General features: G+C 47.6%; 2 protein-coding genes and 1 non-coding gene across 4 annotated transcripts in view; all 3 read left to right on the top strand.

Annotated features, from left to right (window-relative positions):
- Positions 1-3,163: 3,163 nt before the first annotated feature.
- LOC123453819 lies at positions 3,164-3,270 on the top strand. Its single transcript, XR_006632997.1, has one exon. It is a non-coding gene; the product is annotated as a U6 spliceosomal RNA (small nuclear RNA).
- A 9,747-nt stretch (positions 3,271-13,017) lies between these two features.
- Positions 13,018-15,863, top strand: part of Smad1 (SMAD family member 1) — an 84,557-nt gene continuing 81,711 nt past the window's right edge. Inside the window, exon 1 of one of the 2 annotated variants that reach the window (XM_045131661.1) lies at positions 13,018-13,102. The gene's annotated coding sequence lies outside the window, so the exon portion shown is untranslated. Of the gene's footprint in view, positions 13,103-14,264; positions 14,358-15,863 lie in introns of those variants that run through there. The other variant, XM_045131662.1, reaches the window with a different exon arrangement.
- On the top strand, positions 13,243-14,001 carry LOC123453613 (atherin-like). The gene is made up of 2 exons (XM_045130637.1): positions 13,243-13,362; positions 13,474-14,001. The coding sequence occupies exons 1-2, from the start codon at positions 13,243-13,245 to the stop codon at positions 13,999-14,001; spliced, it is 648 nt and encodes a 215-aa protein (XP_044986572.1).

Genomic DNA, 15,863 nt, shown 5'->3' with positions numbered 1-15,863 from the left:
TTACTGATTGAGCTATCTCCCTAGCTCCATAATCTAAACTATTTATTTGACAGAGAAAGAGGGAGGGAGGAAGGGAAGAAGAGAGAGAGAGAGAGAGAGAGAGAGAATGGGTGCACCAGGGCCTCCAGCCACTGCAAACAAACTCCAGATGCATGCACCCCCTTGTGCATCTGGTTAACGTGGGTCCTGGGGAATCAAACCTGGGTCCTTTGGCTTTGCAGGCAAACGCCTTAACCGCTAAGCCATCCCTCCAGCCCCATAATCTAAGCTTTAAAATGCCAAATGTTATTAATAACAATATGACTACTGAAAATTGCTTGTTTTCTTTTTCTGTCCTTGTTTTATTTTCTAGTTCTTTTTGCTCTGAGAGTATATCCTATTAATGATTTAATAGTCAGGTTACTGCATTTTTTTAAGTCATTTAAAGTAAATCTGTATCACAGGCCAGACTCACAGTTCCATGTTTATTCAGTTTTATAAAATATTTTACTTATTTATTTGACAGAGAGAGAGGGAAGGAGAAAATGCAACAGAGAGAGTGAGTATGGACATGTCAGGGCCTCTTGCCAGTGCAAACAAACTCCAAAAGCATGTGTCACATTGCATCTGGCTTTATGTGGGTTCTGGGGAATCAAACCCAGGCCATTAGGCTTTGCAAGTAAGTGCCTTTAACTGCTAGCCCTAATTTAGCTTTTAAAAATATACTTATTCGGGCTGGGGAAGTGACCTAGCAGTTAAGGCAAAGTCAAAGGACACTGGTTTGATTCCCTGGACCCACGTAAGCCAGATGCACAAGGGGGCGCATGTGTCTGGAATTCATTTGCAGTGGCTGGAGGCCCTGGTGCGCCCATTCTCTCTCTATCTGCTTCTTTCTTTCTCTCTCCAATAAATAAATAAATAAAACATTTAAAACATATATACATATATACACACACATATATACATACATATATAATATATATGTATGTATGTAGTCTCATATATATATATATATATATATATATATATATATATATACATATATATATATATATGAGAGATAGAGACTGTGTGTGTACAGGCACACCAGGGCCTCTTGACACTGCAAATGAACTCTGGATGTCAGCAGCACCTTGTGCATCTGGCTTTGCATGGGCACTGAGGAAGCGAACCCAGGCCAGCAGGGAGGCAAGCAAGCGCCTTTAACTGCTGGGCCATCTCCCCAGCCCCTTTATTTAGTTTTTATTGATGTCTTTAAAAATTACTTTTGCTTTATAATTAGTTAAGATATGACTGCGGTTCAAAGACTATGGTCAGAAAAATCTGGTTTCCATCCCATTTCTCTTTAACTGTACAGTGATTTCCTGTCTCACGTAGGATAAAATCGAAGTCCTGGTGAGGGTTGCTAATGGGGTTTCTACTTGGTCAGCACCCTCACTGTTCACATCTTAGCTCAGAGAAGGCTTCTCTGGTCACCTGCCTAAAGCAGACCCCTGGCCAGCCTCTGCCTGTTACATCACCTTACTATTTTACTCACCTCACAGCTTTAATGATCAGATCTTACCCTATTCTCCTGGGCTCATTATATCCTGGTTATAACTGTCTATTGACTACAGCTATGACCAGCATACACCAGGCATCCACACTGGCTAAATCCTTTTATGAAGACCTCCTCTAAGAACATGCCCATCTATTCTTTCTCCCGTGGACTTACAGCAGCACATTCTAATTTAATAACTATGGCTATTGGTGTCAATACAACCAGCAAATTTGAAGTTTCACCTCCTTAAAACCCAAAACGTATAGACCAGGCATGGTTGCACATGCCTTTAATCCCAGGACTCTAGAGGCCGAGGTAGGAGAATTGCTGTGAGTTCAAGGCCAGCCTAGGACTACAGAGTGAGTTCCAGATCAGTCTGAGCTACAGTGAGATCCTACCTCAAAAACAAACAAAATACCCCAAAGTTGAGTTTTCTTAGGAAAGTAACTTTTATCACTTTCAGCTGGGAAAACCTGATCACTTGGCCTCATATAGGAAAGTGTGGCGTCCGCCTGCCCTCCTGCCTGCCTTCTGAAAGATGAGCCAACTCACTGCTCATGCTGATGTCTAGTGGAAAAATTCAAGCGGAAACCAGAAAATGAGCACCATCCTGTGAGCCACGGGTCCTGGTTATCCAGGGTTACCCAGGTGACCTGCAGCCCCTGTCTCTTGCTCTGTGCTTATGCTGGGAAGCTTCTGGAGATGGCAGGAGGTGCAGGATGGCAAACCATCTTTGGCACAGCTCTAAGACCAAAGCTTCCAATGGGATTCCATCTCCCTGCCTGCCAGTTTGAGGTCTGCCTCCACTTCATGCTAAGGAGAGGTATTCATTTATTTATCTGATGTGTGTGTGTGTCATGGTTTCATATTTTTTGTTTTGTTTTGGTTTGGTTTGGTTTTTCGAGGTAGGGTCTCACTCTAGCTCAGGCTGACCTGGAATTCACTATGTAGTCTCAGGGTGGCCTCGAACTCATGGCGATCCTCCTACCTCTGCCTCCCAAATGCCAGGATTAAAGGCGTGTGCCACCATGCCCGCCCGGCTGGTTTCATATTTGGGAGATGTGTTTGGTTATTTATTTATTTATCATATATGTGTGTGTGTAATGGTATATTTGGGTGATGTGTTTGGTTATTTATTTATATTTATTTATTTGATATGTGTGTGTGTGATGGTTTCATATTTGGGAGATGTGCTTGATTATTTAGTTAGCTAATGTATGTATATGATGGTTATATATATATATATATATATATTTATTTATTTATTTATTTATTTTTTTTTTTTTCAAGGTAGAGTCTCACTCTAGCTCAGGCTGACCTGGAATTCACTATGTAGTCTCAGGGTGGCCTTGAACTCACGGCAACCTTGCCACTTCTGCCCCCACCCCCAGTGCTGGGTTTAAAGGCATGCACCGCCACGCCCCGGGAGAGTGAGTTTTTTTTTTTGTTTGTTTGTATTTTCAAGGTAGAGTTTCAGTGTAGCCCAGGCTGAGCTGGAATTCACTCTGTAGTCTCAGAGTAGCTTCAAACTCATGGTGATCCTCTTACCTCTGCCTCCCTTGTGCTGGGATTAAAGGCGTGCGCCACCAAGCCAGTTGAGAGTGAGATTTTTATTGCACCAAGTACTTCAAAAGTTCACTTACTGTCCTCGCTTCGGCAGCACATATACTAAAATTGGAACGATACAGAGAAGATTAGCATGGCCCCTGCGCAAGGATGACACGCAAATTCGTGAAGCGTTCCATATTTAAAAAAAAAAAAAAAAAAAAAAAAAAAGTTCACTTACGGGTTGGAGAGATGGCTTAGCGGTTAAGCGCTGGCCTGTGAAGCCTAAGGACCCCGGTTCGAGGCTCGGTTCCCCAGGTCCCACGTTAGCCAGATGCACAAGGGGGCGCATGCGTCTGGAGTTCGTTTGCAGAGGCTGGAAGCCCTGGCGTGCCCATTCTCTCTCTCTCCCTCTGTCTGTCTTTCTCTCTCTGAGTCTGTCGCTCTCAAATAAATAAATGAATAAATAAAAATTAAAAAAAAATTTAAAAAAAAAGTTCACTTACCTAGTCATTAATCAATGATAATAGAAATAACTAATGAAGTAAGAAGACAAAATGAAAAGCTGCCTGTAGCCGAACTCCTTCCTGGGTGCTTATCCAATCACCATTGTTAAGCTGGTAAATATTTAACAACTGGCCCTCCAAAAAAGCAGGAAGAACCTTGCTTTACAGATTTTTTTTTTTTTTTTGCCCATTTTGTTCTTTATTTCATTGCTGATACTCCCACCATGGTGACTTTTAGACCATTCATGTGTTAAACAAACTTTCAAAATATTGAAAAAAAGATCAAGCCATAAAGCTCACAAGCCAATGCCAACCCCCCGGAGCACACCATGCTCTTCCTTACCTCATTTTCCTACAGCGACAAGCTGCTCAGGTTAAACATTAAAATACGGACTGGAAAGATGGCTTAGCTGTTAAGCTCTTCAGGCGCTTGCCTGCAAAGCCAAAGGACCCAGGTTCGATTCCTCAGGACCCACATAAAGTCAGATGCACAAGGGGGCGCATGTGTCTGGAGTTCCTTTGCAGCAGCCTGAGGCCCTGGCACCACTCATTCCCTCCCTCCCTCCCACCCTCTCTCTCTCTCAAGTCAATTAAAAAAAATTTTTTTTAATTTAATTTTTATTAACATTTTCCATGATTATAAAAAAAAATCCCATGGTAATACCCTCCCTCCCCCCCCCACTTTCCCCTTTGAAATTCCATTCTCCATCATATTACCTCCCCATCTCAATCATTCTACTTACATATATATAATACCAACCTATTAAGTACCTTCCTCCCTTTCTTTCTCTTCCCTTTATATCTCCTTTTTAAGTTACTGGCCTCTGCTACTAAGTATTTTCCTTCTCACGCAGAAGCCCAATCATCTGTAGCTAGGATCCACATATGAGAGAGAACATGTGGCACTTGGCTTTCTGGGCCTGGGTTACCTCACTTAGTATAATCCTTTCCAGGTCCATCCATTTTTCTGCAAATTTCATAACTTCATTTTTCTTTACCGCTGAGTAGAACTCCATTGTATAAATGTGCCACATCTTCATTATCCACTCATCAGTTGAGGGACATCTAGGCTGGTTCCATTTCCCAGCTATTATAAATTGAGCAGCAATAAACATGGTTGAGCATGTACTTCTAAGGAAATGAGATGAGTCCTTAGGGTATATGCCTAGGAGTGCTATAGCTGGGTCATATGGTAGATCAATCTTTAGCTGTTTTAGGAACCTCCACACTGATTTTCACAATGGCTGGACCAGATTGCATTCCCACCCACCAGCAGTGTAGAAGGGTTCCTCTTTTTCCACATCCCCGCCAACATTTATGATCATTTGTTTTCATGATCAAGTCAATTATTTTTTTAAATATATTTTATTTATTTATTTGAGAGAGAAAAGAAGGAGAGAGAGAGAGAGAGAGGGAGAGAGAGAACGGGCTTGCCAGGGCCTCCAACCACTGCAAATGAACTCCAGATGCATGCGCCCCCTTGTGCATCTGGTTTATGTGGGTTCTGGAGAATCGAACCTGGATCCTTTGGCTTTTCAGGCAAATACCTTAAGTGCTAATCCATCTCTCTAGACCCCAAAAAAGTCAATTAAAATATGACATTCCCACACCCTCACCCCCTGCCTCCTGCCAGCTTTCCTTGGAAACGGCAAAGGCCATAGGTGAGTCCCCACTGTGAGCTGTAGAGGTGGTGACAGCCGCTCACACATAGGTCATGTTGGCAAGTAGCATCTGGTCTTAAGGGGGTGTCAGACTCAGTTACCAGTTTTCTCTTTCCTGGGAGACTTACTGGTGGAAGTTGCAGCAAGAAGCCAAGACAATGGCAGCCGACTTTGCCCTCTGTGAGCCTCTGGCCTTCTGATTTCTGGTCTTTAAGCCATCCCTCCTTAGCTTTTGTTAAAAGCAGCCCGAGCTCAGCCTCCGGAGTGCCAATAGATGCAGGCTGAGCGTCGAGAATCCGGAAGTAATGCAGTAACGTTCAAAACGAAAACAAAAAAAATGGAGTGATCAACTCTGTTGATGTAAATGTGTCTACAATTCTTGGCTCAGAGACTGAAGCCATGTTCTTAACATTGCACTTTGATTTTATTTATTTATTTATTTGAGAGAGATCGAGAGAGAACGAGGCTGATCGAGAGGGAGAGAATGGGCATGCCAGGGCTTCCAACCATTGCAAACGAACTCCGGACGCATGCGCCACCTTGTGCATCTGGCTTATGGGGGTCCTGGGGAATCGAACCTGGGTCCTTTGGCTTTGCAGGCAAGTGCCTTAATGTTAAGTCATGTCTCCAGCCCTCAATGTTGCCCTTTGATAGGGCTGTGACAAGAACATGAGCTAGCCTTTGTGAGCCAACCAGGGACCACGGAAAGTCCTTCAGAGGCGCCAACAGAACCGCAGAGTGACCTGGGACACATCACCTAGCTTGTTGTTCCGTTGGGTTTCTCTTCTAGAAATCAGAGTTAAAAAAAAATATCCCTAGGGGTGTTTGGGTTAGTAACTATGTAAAAGACTCCAAACAATGACTGCCAACAGTCAACTCAAACATAACCCACTCAGGGCTGGGAAGATGGTTCAGTGGTTAAAGACACTTGCATGCAAAGCCAGCAGCTGGGGTTCATTCCCCAGCACCTTGCGTCAATTCAGACGTGCAAAATTGACTCTGCAGCAGCAAGAAGCCTTGGTGCACCCACGTTCTCCCTCTCTCCTTTCTCTTTCTCTCCTCATAAGTAAATAAGTAAAAACATTAAAATGAAACAATCTGTCCCTATCACCATCTGCTGTTGTGCATTTTTTTTTTCTTCAAATGAGATTCTACATAATCCCTAATGCAATAGGGTGAAAGTCTCTAAAGTAAGCCAAGATTCAAAGAGAAGCTCTGAAGACACGGGTTGCTACTCAGCCCCGTTACTCAGTTTCCAGTTGATTTTCTTAATTTATCCTTAATGTATTTTATTTTTATTTTTTGGTTTTTTGAGGAAGGGTCTCACTCTAGCTCAGGCTGACCTGGAATTCACTATGGAGTCTCAGGGTGGCCTCGAACTCATGACGATCCTCCTACCTCTGCCTCCCGAATGCTGGGATTAAAGGTGTGCGCCACCACACCTGGCCCTTAATGTATTTTTAAATATATATATATATATTTAAATTTACTTATTTATTTATTTGACAGAGAAACAGGGAGGGGGAATGGGTGTGCCAGGGCCTACAGCCACTGCAAACAAACTCCAGATGCGTGTGCCCCCTTGTGCATCTGGCTAACATGGGTCCTGGGGAATCAAACCTGGGTCCTTTGGCTTCGCAGGCAAATGTCTAAACTGCTAACCCATCCCTCCAGCCCTTACGTACATTTTTCTACTTTTTTAATGTATTTATTTGAGAGAGACAGAAGGAGAAAGAGAAAGAGATAGAGAGGGAGGGAGAGGGAGGGAGGGAGGAGGGAGAGCAGGAGCATGCATGGGCCTCCAGTCACAGCAAATGAACGCCAGACACACGGCCACACTTGTGCATCTGGCTTATGTGGGTCCTGGGGAATCAAACCTAGGTCCTTTGGCTTTGCAGGCAAGTGCCTTAACCGCTAAGCCATCTCTCCAGCACTCCTGAGTGTATTTTTATCTTGGAGGCAAAAGCTCTTAGGTGGTTTCACGTCCACAATGTTTGAGAGCCATGTTTGCATTTCTGGCTCTGATGTCTTCCCAAGATGGCGATGACAGCAGACCTCATGGTGGCCGGGGGACATCGGAGACTCGGACCATGACTTCTCCATCGCTAGCTTTACAGGGCCTCCCTCGACTCCCGCAAATGCTCTAAAAGCTCCATGCACTGTGGGTCTCCTGTTCTTAGGTCGCTCCTCAGCCTTTGGGAAGGGCCTCCACAACCCCAGCGATTTGTGGGACCTTCAGCTTACTGACCCCATCATGTCTTCAACATCCTATGTCCCTTTATGTCCTCTGCTCCCTGGGCGTCACCCAGTCACTCCTGTTGTCACTCCCTTGTCTACACTTTCTGTCCCCCGATGCCCTTTCCCTCCATCACACTCACCTGCAAAGCTCCGTCCTCTTAGGCCCAGCTCAGCCCCTGTCCAAGCCTGCTTCAATGCCATGCCCACCAACCTCAAATGGGCATTTAATGTGTGCCTACTATGCTTGCATAATTCCTTTGCTTTCCGAGAACTGTTTACAGCCCTCCTTTCTTCTGTTTCGGCCCCCGCCCCAACATCCAGCCACCCTTTGCCATGATCAGGAGGCTGTTTCACAGAGACAAGAGAGCAGTGGTTAGAGACCTCCCTGGAGCCACCAGCCTGCGTGCCTATGGGCACTCCACCCCCTGCCCAAAGACTCAGTTTCTGGGTCTCTGCACCTGTGTTTTCCTGCCCTAGGAGGGCTTGAAACCGTCCCTCAGTTCAAGTAGCCAGCTCCCTCCTTCTCTTCCCTTAGGACCCCAGTCCATGAGGCCTTTCTCCCTGCCCTTGCCCTGCCCAGTCTCTCTTACCTTGTTTTCCCCTCCATGTCTACTGTGGCCTAACATATTTGTGCATTTATCCACCATCTGCGCTCCTTGACTACTGTCAACCATTGAGTTTTCCCTACCCCCCAACCCACCGCCCATCAGAGTGTGATTCGTTCACTGATTCGACTGGCGTCTAAATGACTCTGTACAATGCCAGGCATGTGAACAAACCAAGGATTCTGGCCTTTAAAATTTATTTTTTTAAAATTTTTAATTAATTTATTTATTTTTGTTTTTTATTTATTTTTATTTACTTAATTTTTTAAAGGCGTGCACCACCACGCCCAGTTTCCACTTTATTTATTTATTTTTTTAAAATTTTTTATTTATTTATTTGAGAGCAACAGACACAGAGAGAAAGACAGACAGAGGGAGAGAGAGAGAATGGGCGTGCCAGGGCTTCCAGCCTCTGCAAACGAACTCCAGACGCGTGCGCCCCCTTGTGCATCTGGCTAACATGGGACCTGGGGAACCGAGCCTCGAACCGGGGTCCTTAGGCTTCACAGGCAAGCGCTTAACCGCTAAGCCATCTCTCCAGCCCTATTTTTGTTTTTTAAAAGACAGGGTCTCACTCTGGTCCGGGCTGACCTGGAATTAACCATGTAGTCTCAGGGTGGCCTCGAACTCTCCGTGATCCTACTACCTCTGCCTCCTGATTGCCAGGATTAAAGGCGTGCGCCACCACGCCCCATCTGTTTTTATTTATTTTTTTAATAATATTTTTATTTATTTATTTGACAGAGAAAGAGGGAAAGAGAGAGAGAGAGAGAGAGAGAATGGGCAAATCAGGACTTCCAGCCATTGCAAACGAACTCCAGATGCATGCACCCCCTTGTGCATCTGGCTAATGTTGGTCCTGGGGAATCGAACCTGGGTCCTTTGGCTTTGCAGGCAACACCTTAACTGCTAAGCCATCCCTCCAGCCCCTGTTTTTATTTTTATTTATTTATTTGAGAGCGACAGACAGAGAGAGAGAAAGAGGGAGGGAGGGAGGGAGGGAGAGAGGGGAGGAGAGAGAGAGAGAAAGAGAGAGAGAGAGAGAGAGAGAGAGAGGGGCAGCGCACCAGGGCTTCCAGCCACTGCAAACGAACTCCAAACGAGTGCGCCCCCTGTGCATCTGGCTAAGATGGGTCCTGGGTAATCAAGCCTCGAACTGGGGTCCTTAGGCTTCACAGGCAAGCAGCTCTCCAGCCCAAGGATTCCGACCTTTTAGATACATTGTTAAGGGCTGCAGAAATGCCTAGCTGTTAAGGCGCCTGCCTGAGAAGCCTAAAGACCCAGGTTTGATTCCCTGGTACCTACATAAGCCAGATGCACAGGGTGGTGCACACATCTGGAGTTCATTTGCAGTGGCTAGAGGCTGCGGCACTCCCATTCTGTTTCTACCTTCCTCTTTCTCAAATAAATAAATAAAAATAAAATATTTGGTTTAGATTTGGAACTGTCCCCCAAAGGCCCATATATTGAAGCTTAGTTCTCAGCTTGGCCCTGTTGGGAGGTGAGTTCCCCTAGTGGGGTATCTTATGTCACTAGGGGTGGGGGTGTTCAGAAGGGGATTATGAGATGTTGAGTTCTCCCATTTCCTTCTCTCTATCTCACTCTCTCTCCTCTCCTTCTTTTTTTTTTTCCTCATTTTTTTTTTTATTAAATTTATTTATTTGAGAGCGACAGACACAGAGAGAAAGACAGATAGAGGGAGAGAGAGAGAATGGGCGCGCCAGGGCTTCCAGCCTCTGCAAACGAACTCCAGACGCGTGCGCCCCCTTGTGCATCTGGCTAACGTGGGACCTGGGGAACCGAGCCTCGAACCGGGGTCCTTAGGCTTCACAGGCAAGCACTTAACCGCTAAGCCATCTCTCCAGCCCTCCTCTCCTTCTTCTTGTATGCATCCACATGCCAGCTACTTTGAGACACACAGCCTGCTCTCCTGTGCACCTCCTGACATGATATGATGCCTCAAAAGCACTGAAGCAGCATCGGTAGTCCAGTGCAGATAGACTTCTGAAACCGTGAGCCCAAATGACCTCTTCACCAGTGGGCTGTCTCAGATGGTGGATACAATGAACTGGTGAGCCCCCCGCAGCAGTAGGTGAAACATCCACAGGGAAAAGAGGCCAGAAAATGTGTGTGAGGAGCTGAGGGGTGACCAGGGCAGACCTCACTGAGACAAGGACAGATTTGAGGAGTGTGGGAGCCATGCAGCATCCATAGAATGGGCTTCCCAGGGAGGAAATGGCCAGTGCATAAGAACTGATGTGAGGGTAGGTTCAGATTGTTCCAGAAGAGTGAGGAGACTAGAGGAACTTGATGAAGGGAACCAGAGGGGAAGACCAGGAGAGTAGGCTGGAGTGGGAAAGGATAGTGTGGAAGGAAGATCTTGTAGGGTCTCTACCCATTGTAAGAACTTTTATCCTGAGTGAAATAAGAAGGCATGTTTTTTAAAAAAATATTAAAACATTTTTAAGAGAGGTTAGTCAGGGTTTTACAACTGTCTCAAAAATGCCCTTTTAAAAAGAGTGTCCAAAATTTTTATTACCACTTAAATAACTTACACAGGGGCAAAATAAAATTTTATAGCGTGCATAATATTAATAATTATCATTTGGGGCTACTAAGACTGAACTAAGAAAGTCCAGTTCGGGTTTTTACGTTTCTATTTTTTTGGCAAGTAGCTTTATTATATCACCTCATAGCTCCCCTCCCTTCAGGAACCAATAAAGAATCATGCAATTAGGGATAGGAGAGGTGGTCTGGCGATTAAAGATACTTGCTTGCAAAGCATACTGGCCTGAGTTCAATTCCCCAGTACCCACCTAAACCCAGATGCACAAAGTGGCACATGTCTGGAGTTCATTTACAGTGGAAAGAAGCCTTGGCACACCTATACTCACCCTCATTCCCTCTCTCTTTCTCCATTTCTCTCCTCCTCTCAAAAATAAAATAAAAAATAAAAAGAAGAATCATGCAACTGCCTTTAGTTGTTGCTTTTCTTTGTTTAACTTAAAGCTTTTTTGAAATAAAATTGACGCCTTCAAAGTACACACTGAAATGGTGTTTTCTAAGCTCACACAGTTGTATAATCATTATCAGAAAGTAATTTTAGAATAATTTTCAGCCCATAATGTTTAGTTATCATTCCCTGGCCCCTGCAAACAAACTCCAGATGTATGCGGCACTTTATACATCTGGCTTTTTATGGGTCCTGGAGAATACAAGCCTGGGTTGTGAGGCTTTGAAGGCAAGTGCCTTAACCACTCTCCAAGCCCTCTCGTTTTCTTTTTCTTTTTTAAATGGCTGAATACTGTTCCCATGTATGGATATATCTTCTTTTTATCAAAAGGAGGTTCTGAACTGGGGAGTAACTTGACCTAAGCAGCATTTAGCTGGGTTTACTTTGGCTATTTGACTAGGGATCAGAGAATGACCAACTATGTCAAATACTGCTTTTAAGGAAAATAAGATCACATCCAAGAATTGACCAGTGAGTGGTCACACAGTTTAATGAAGCAAGGAATTTAATTAGCAGAAATATTCTTATATATAATTTATCAATGGCACTTTATGGGATTTCTTGTATTTCCTTTGAATAATTAAGTATGGGATACAGATATAATACTTAAATAATTAATAAAAATTTTAAGTGCAATGCTGGGTATGTCAAGGGACTGGAATAATTGGAGAGTACCATTAATATGTAGTGGCCTTTGGTATCTTCATATTGCTGGTAACAATTTCCTCTTCTTTCTTTTTTGGTCCATGGGACATTTATTTCTCAGAATAATTCTTCTCTAAGCATAACTCAACATTAAGGTAATTAGCCAAGATTTCATGCCAGCTTCCAAAACAGGCCAAGAGAAAAGTTGACTGCTGTACGAAGGTATTTTCAGTGTTTATAAGGATCAGTAAGATAGGAGTTATTTATGGGGTTTTATGAGGGGTAGAGATTATGGTTATCTAAAAGATTGGACCAAAAAATACAATACTAGAAGAAAAAAAAAAAGATAGTTCCATTTCAAGGCCAGTGTGGGCTAAATGGAGAGACCCCGTGTTGAAATAGGTATTTCCTGCGACCCTGTCATTATTTCCAGCAACAGGTTACACAGTGCAATCACTGGATTCCCAGTTGGCGCAAAACGCATCCCCCGACTCCCAGGGTCTGGGTGAACAGATGCGCTCAGGGTACCAGACTACCCGATTTGGGGGGCACACGCAACGCTCGGGAAACCACGTGCAAGTGGCCGGGCAGTGACGGTGGGGCCGCGGGCGCTTCGTTACAAAATGCACCGGGGCGTCGGTGGGACGATGCGACGGGCGCAGCGGCCGCGTCCGGAGACGTCTGGCGGCGGAGGGGAACATCAACCGGCGGGAACTGGAACTTGACTTGCAGCTCGTGCAGCCAGGAGGAAGAGGAGGAGGAGAGCAGGAGGTCGGGGGTGGGGGGGGGGGAAACAGGCCAGCGGGAGGAGGCGGGCGGCTCGCGGAGCCGGGGCTGGAGTAACGCGGGCGCGGGGCCGGGCGGCGTTGGGACTTCCCGGGCGCGGTCCAGCGTCCTCCCCGGGGGCCGGGCAACGCCGCGTCCGCGCGGGCCGGGAATTTGGAGAGGATCCCTGGCGGCGTCGGGAGCGAGCGAGCGCGTGTGCGCGCGCGCGTGTGTGTGTGTGTGCGCGCCGGGAGCGCGCGTCGGGAGCGCGGGCTGCCGCGCCGGGTCTTGGCAGCCGCCTGGCGGTGGAGGCTGGGCGGTTCCGACTCCCTGACGCCAGCGCGACCAGATCAATCCAGGCTCCGGGAGCGAGCGAGCGAGCGGGAGGACGGCGAGGCCGAGCCCGGCGGGGCTGGGGAAAAGGCCGAGGCCCCGGGCGGAGCGGCGCCCGCCGAGCGGAGGACGAGCGCGGAAAAGCCCCGGGAGGCCGGCGCGGGGCGCGCGGGAACCCCCCCCCGCCGCCGCCGCGTCCTCCTGCTCCGTCCCTCCCCGGCGCCCCGGCAACTCGTGCGTCCGCGCGCGCGGATGGGCGCGCCGCCAAGCCGGTAAAGCGAAACGGGACCTGAACGCCCCCAAGTCCCCGGGCTCCCCGCGCCAGCCCCGCGTGCGGGGCAGGGAGGGAACACTGGACAAGGGGATCCCACCACCACCACCCCCAAATCCCACGCACACCCCCACCCCCATGATGGCGCCTCGCGGCCCGCCCGGGAAGCGAACCTGCCACCTCGCGCGCCCCTTTGTTGGGTCTCCTCCCCGGGGCGCCCCTCCGCCCTTTCCCGCAAGCCAGCCGCGCCGAGGCCCCATTGTGCGTCCACCCCCTCCGGCCGCCCCGTTGTGGGGTTGTCCCCAAGGGCATCGCACCCCAGTTTTTTTTTTTTTTTTTTTGCGGACACCCCCTCCTCCCCCCGCCCCCCAGATCGGGGTCGAGGTCAAGGAAAGTTTGCACGGAGGTTCCCCGGAATGTGTTGCGAGGTTTGGAGACGACGAGGGCGCGTCATTTTCTTCCCCCTTCTTCCGCCTACACCCCCCCACCCCACCCCACGCCACCCCCCTGCGTCGGCCACGGTCGCCTCGTTCCTCTCCCTTGACCCGAGTGCGTGTGTTCGGGACCTGGCCCCGGGAAACAACTGCTCCCTCTCTCCCGGGCTTTGTTCGGGTTTCTTGGGGGCAGTGGGTGGGCGTGGGAGCGCCGCGCCGGCCCGCTGTGCGCCCCCCGCCCCGCCCCGCCCCGCCCCCCAAAGCATCCTCGGCGGGCTGCGAGCGAGCGGCCGCGGCGCCCCGATCATCGGGGGCGGGGGGACAGGGGGAGAGGGCGGCGGGGCGCGCGGCCGGCTCGCCCCCCTGCAGCCCCGGCTTGCGGTGCATTCATTCCCGGCGGCGAGAGGAGCGGGCTCCCCCCCCCCCCGTCCCCCGGAGCCCCCAGCCCCGGGCATCGTGGTGGTGAGTGAGTGTTGGGTCCCTGTCCCCGCACCCCACCGCCGCCTTCCCCGCAGGATCCGGGCTGCCGGGGTTCTTTGCATCCTTTCTGGAGTTTCCAGAGCACGGGATGTTAGAGGTGGTGTTGGCTGGGTGTCGTGTCTTCATGTGAGCTGGGGCTGTGGGCGGTGAAATCACTGACGGCTGTTCCACAACAACATCAACACACACACACTCACACACACTCTCTCTCTCTCTCTCTCTCTCTCTCTCTCTCTCTCTCTCTCTCTTTTCTGTTCGCCTGTCGCGGATAATGGGCTCCCAACACCTCAGGAGCATACTGACAAACCTGTTCCCTGACCAGGCTGATATTTCCTCTTGTTTGTAAGTATCACTTTAAATGATACCGGAAGCAGGTGAGCTGTATTGGAACTATTGACAGAGAATGGAGGTAGAGGCAGTCGTGGTTCATTGCCCTGGAAAATGGATGTAAATTCTCTTTCTTTCTTCCCTCCTTTCTTTCCCTCTTTCCTTCCTTCCTTCCTTCCTTCTTTTCTTCCTTCCTTCCTTCCTTCCTTCCTTCCTTCCTTCCTTCCTTCCTTCCTCCTTTCTTTTGCTTTCCCTCTCTCCTTCCTTCCTCTCTCTCTCCCTTCCTTTTCTCTCTCTTCCTTTCTCTCTCTCTTTCTTCTTATCAGCGGTTCTCTGATGTAGGCGTCAGGCCTGAATGTGCGGTAGTGATTTAAGAGTTTGTCCTCTCCTCGCCCCTCTCCCATTCGCAGTTATTTGATATTTCCCTGAAGGTGGTGCGCCATTTGTGCAATCCTGCAGCTCTTAGGAAACTGTAAACCAGGGTCAGGAGCGATGATTTTTCTGGAGGTGGGTGATTCCTCAGGATCCAGAGAGGATCGGGTTTCTGCTGAGGGTAAAGATTTGTCCTTGATTTAATTTTGACCCCTGCAACCATAGGTATGTGTAACCAAAATACATTTTTCATTCTGTAGTATCCTCCGCTTTTTTTTTTTTTTAAATCCTTGGAGAGCTGATGACCTTTGCATTTTGAAGAAATGACAGCTTTTAGGCAATTAAAAATGTTAACTTCTTGCGTGAGTTGGAATTTTAAGTAATTTCTTCAGCTAAGTTCATGAAAGTACTAAGAAGTAAGTCTTTTTTTTTTTTTTTCTTTCTTCCCCAGCTCCACTTATTAGTTAAGAACTAAATTTCGGTTTCTAATTGTAATTTCCAGCAATTCTGGGCTCAAGATAAGATGTAGTAACTTGGTAGCTTGGGAAAAGAATGAACTGGAATATAATTAGATGAGCATATTTCAGCTGCAGTAGCTTACAGCTACAGCATCAAGGCCAAGTTGTGTGTGTATAAAAGATCTCATTTGGGTAGTCTTACAAGGCTAATGGAGGCACCACGGAGGCTTTATAAATAATGTAAGTTGTGTATAATGTAGTGTCTCCAGAGACGGCCGAGAAAGCATCGTTACCAGCCTTCTCAACCTGCCTGAGATCTTAAATTGATTTACAGCACTGAACTGGTGCAAAATGATACATCAGGATGACATAGGGGTCAGCCTGTAAAAGTCTATGATGTCAGCCTGTTAGTTCAGTCATCATAATTAAACCACATTACAGAGGCAGCGAAGCCGGAGTCTGGCGTTCCTCTTCAGATATGGGTGGTACACCGGTTTTGTTTATAGTGGAAAGGGGAGCTGGCCGGGAACGTGAGCGATTCTGAAATGGGTGAAACCTGCGGAGACCGTCTGCACTGTGCATCTGGGTGTGGGGAGGGGGAGAACTGAAGATAAATGCAGAGGTGTTTTCCATTTGGGGATATGCAGGCAGATGCTTTGAGGTGCTGAAAAAGACATTCCCAACTGTGATC

This window comes from Jaculus jaculus, chromosome 12, assembly GCF_020740685.1.
Source record: "Jaculus jaculus isolate mJacJac1 chromosome 12, mJacJac1.mat.Y.cur, whole genome shotgun sequence".
Lineage (NCBI taxonomy): Eukaryota > Metazoa > Chordata > Mammalia > Rodentia > Dipodidae > Jaculus > Jaculus jaculus.
Note: the sequence above shows the minus strand (reverse complement) of the source record. Positions and strands in the feature narration are given on the sequence as shown.

Bases quoted from the DNA above. Each gene is read 5' to 3' on its own strand.
- LOC123453613 (XM_045130637.1), top strand. From the start codon at position 13,243: ATGGCGCCTCGCGGCCCGCCCGGGAAGCGAACCTGCCACCTCGCGCGC. The intron at 13,363-13,473 runs GTGCGTCCACCC...CCCGCCCCCCAG, and splicing joins AGCCGCGCCGAGGCCCCATT to ATCGGGGTCGAGGTCAAGGA.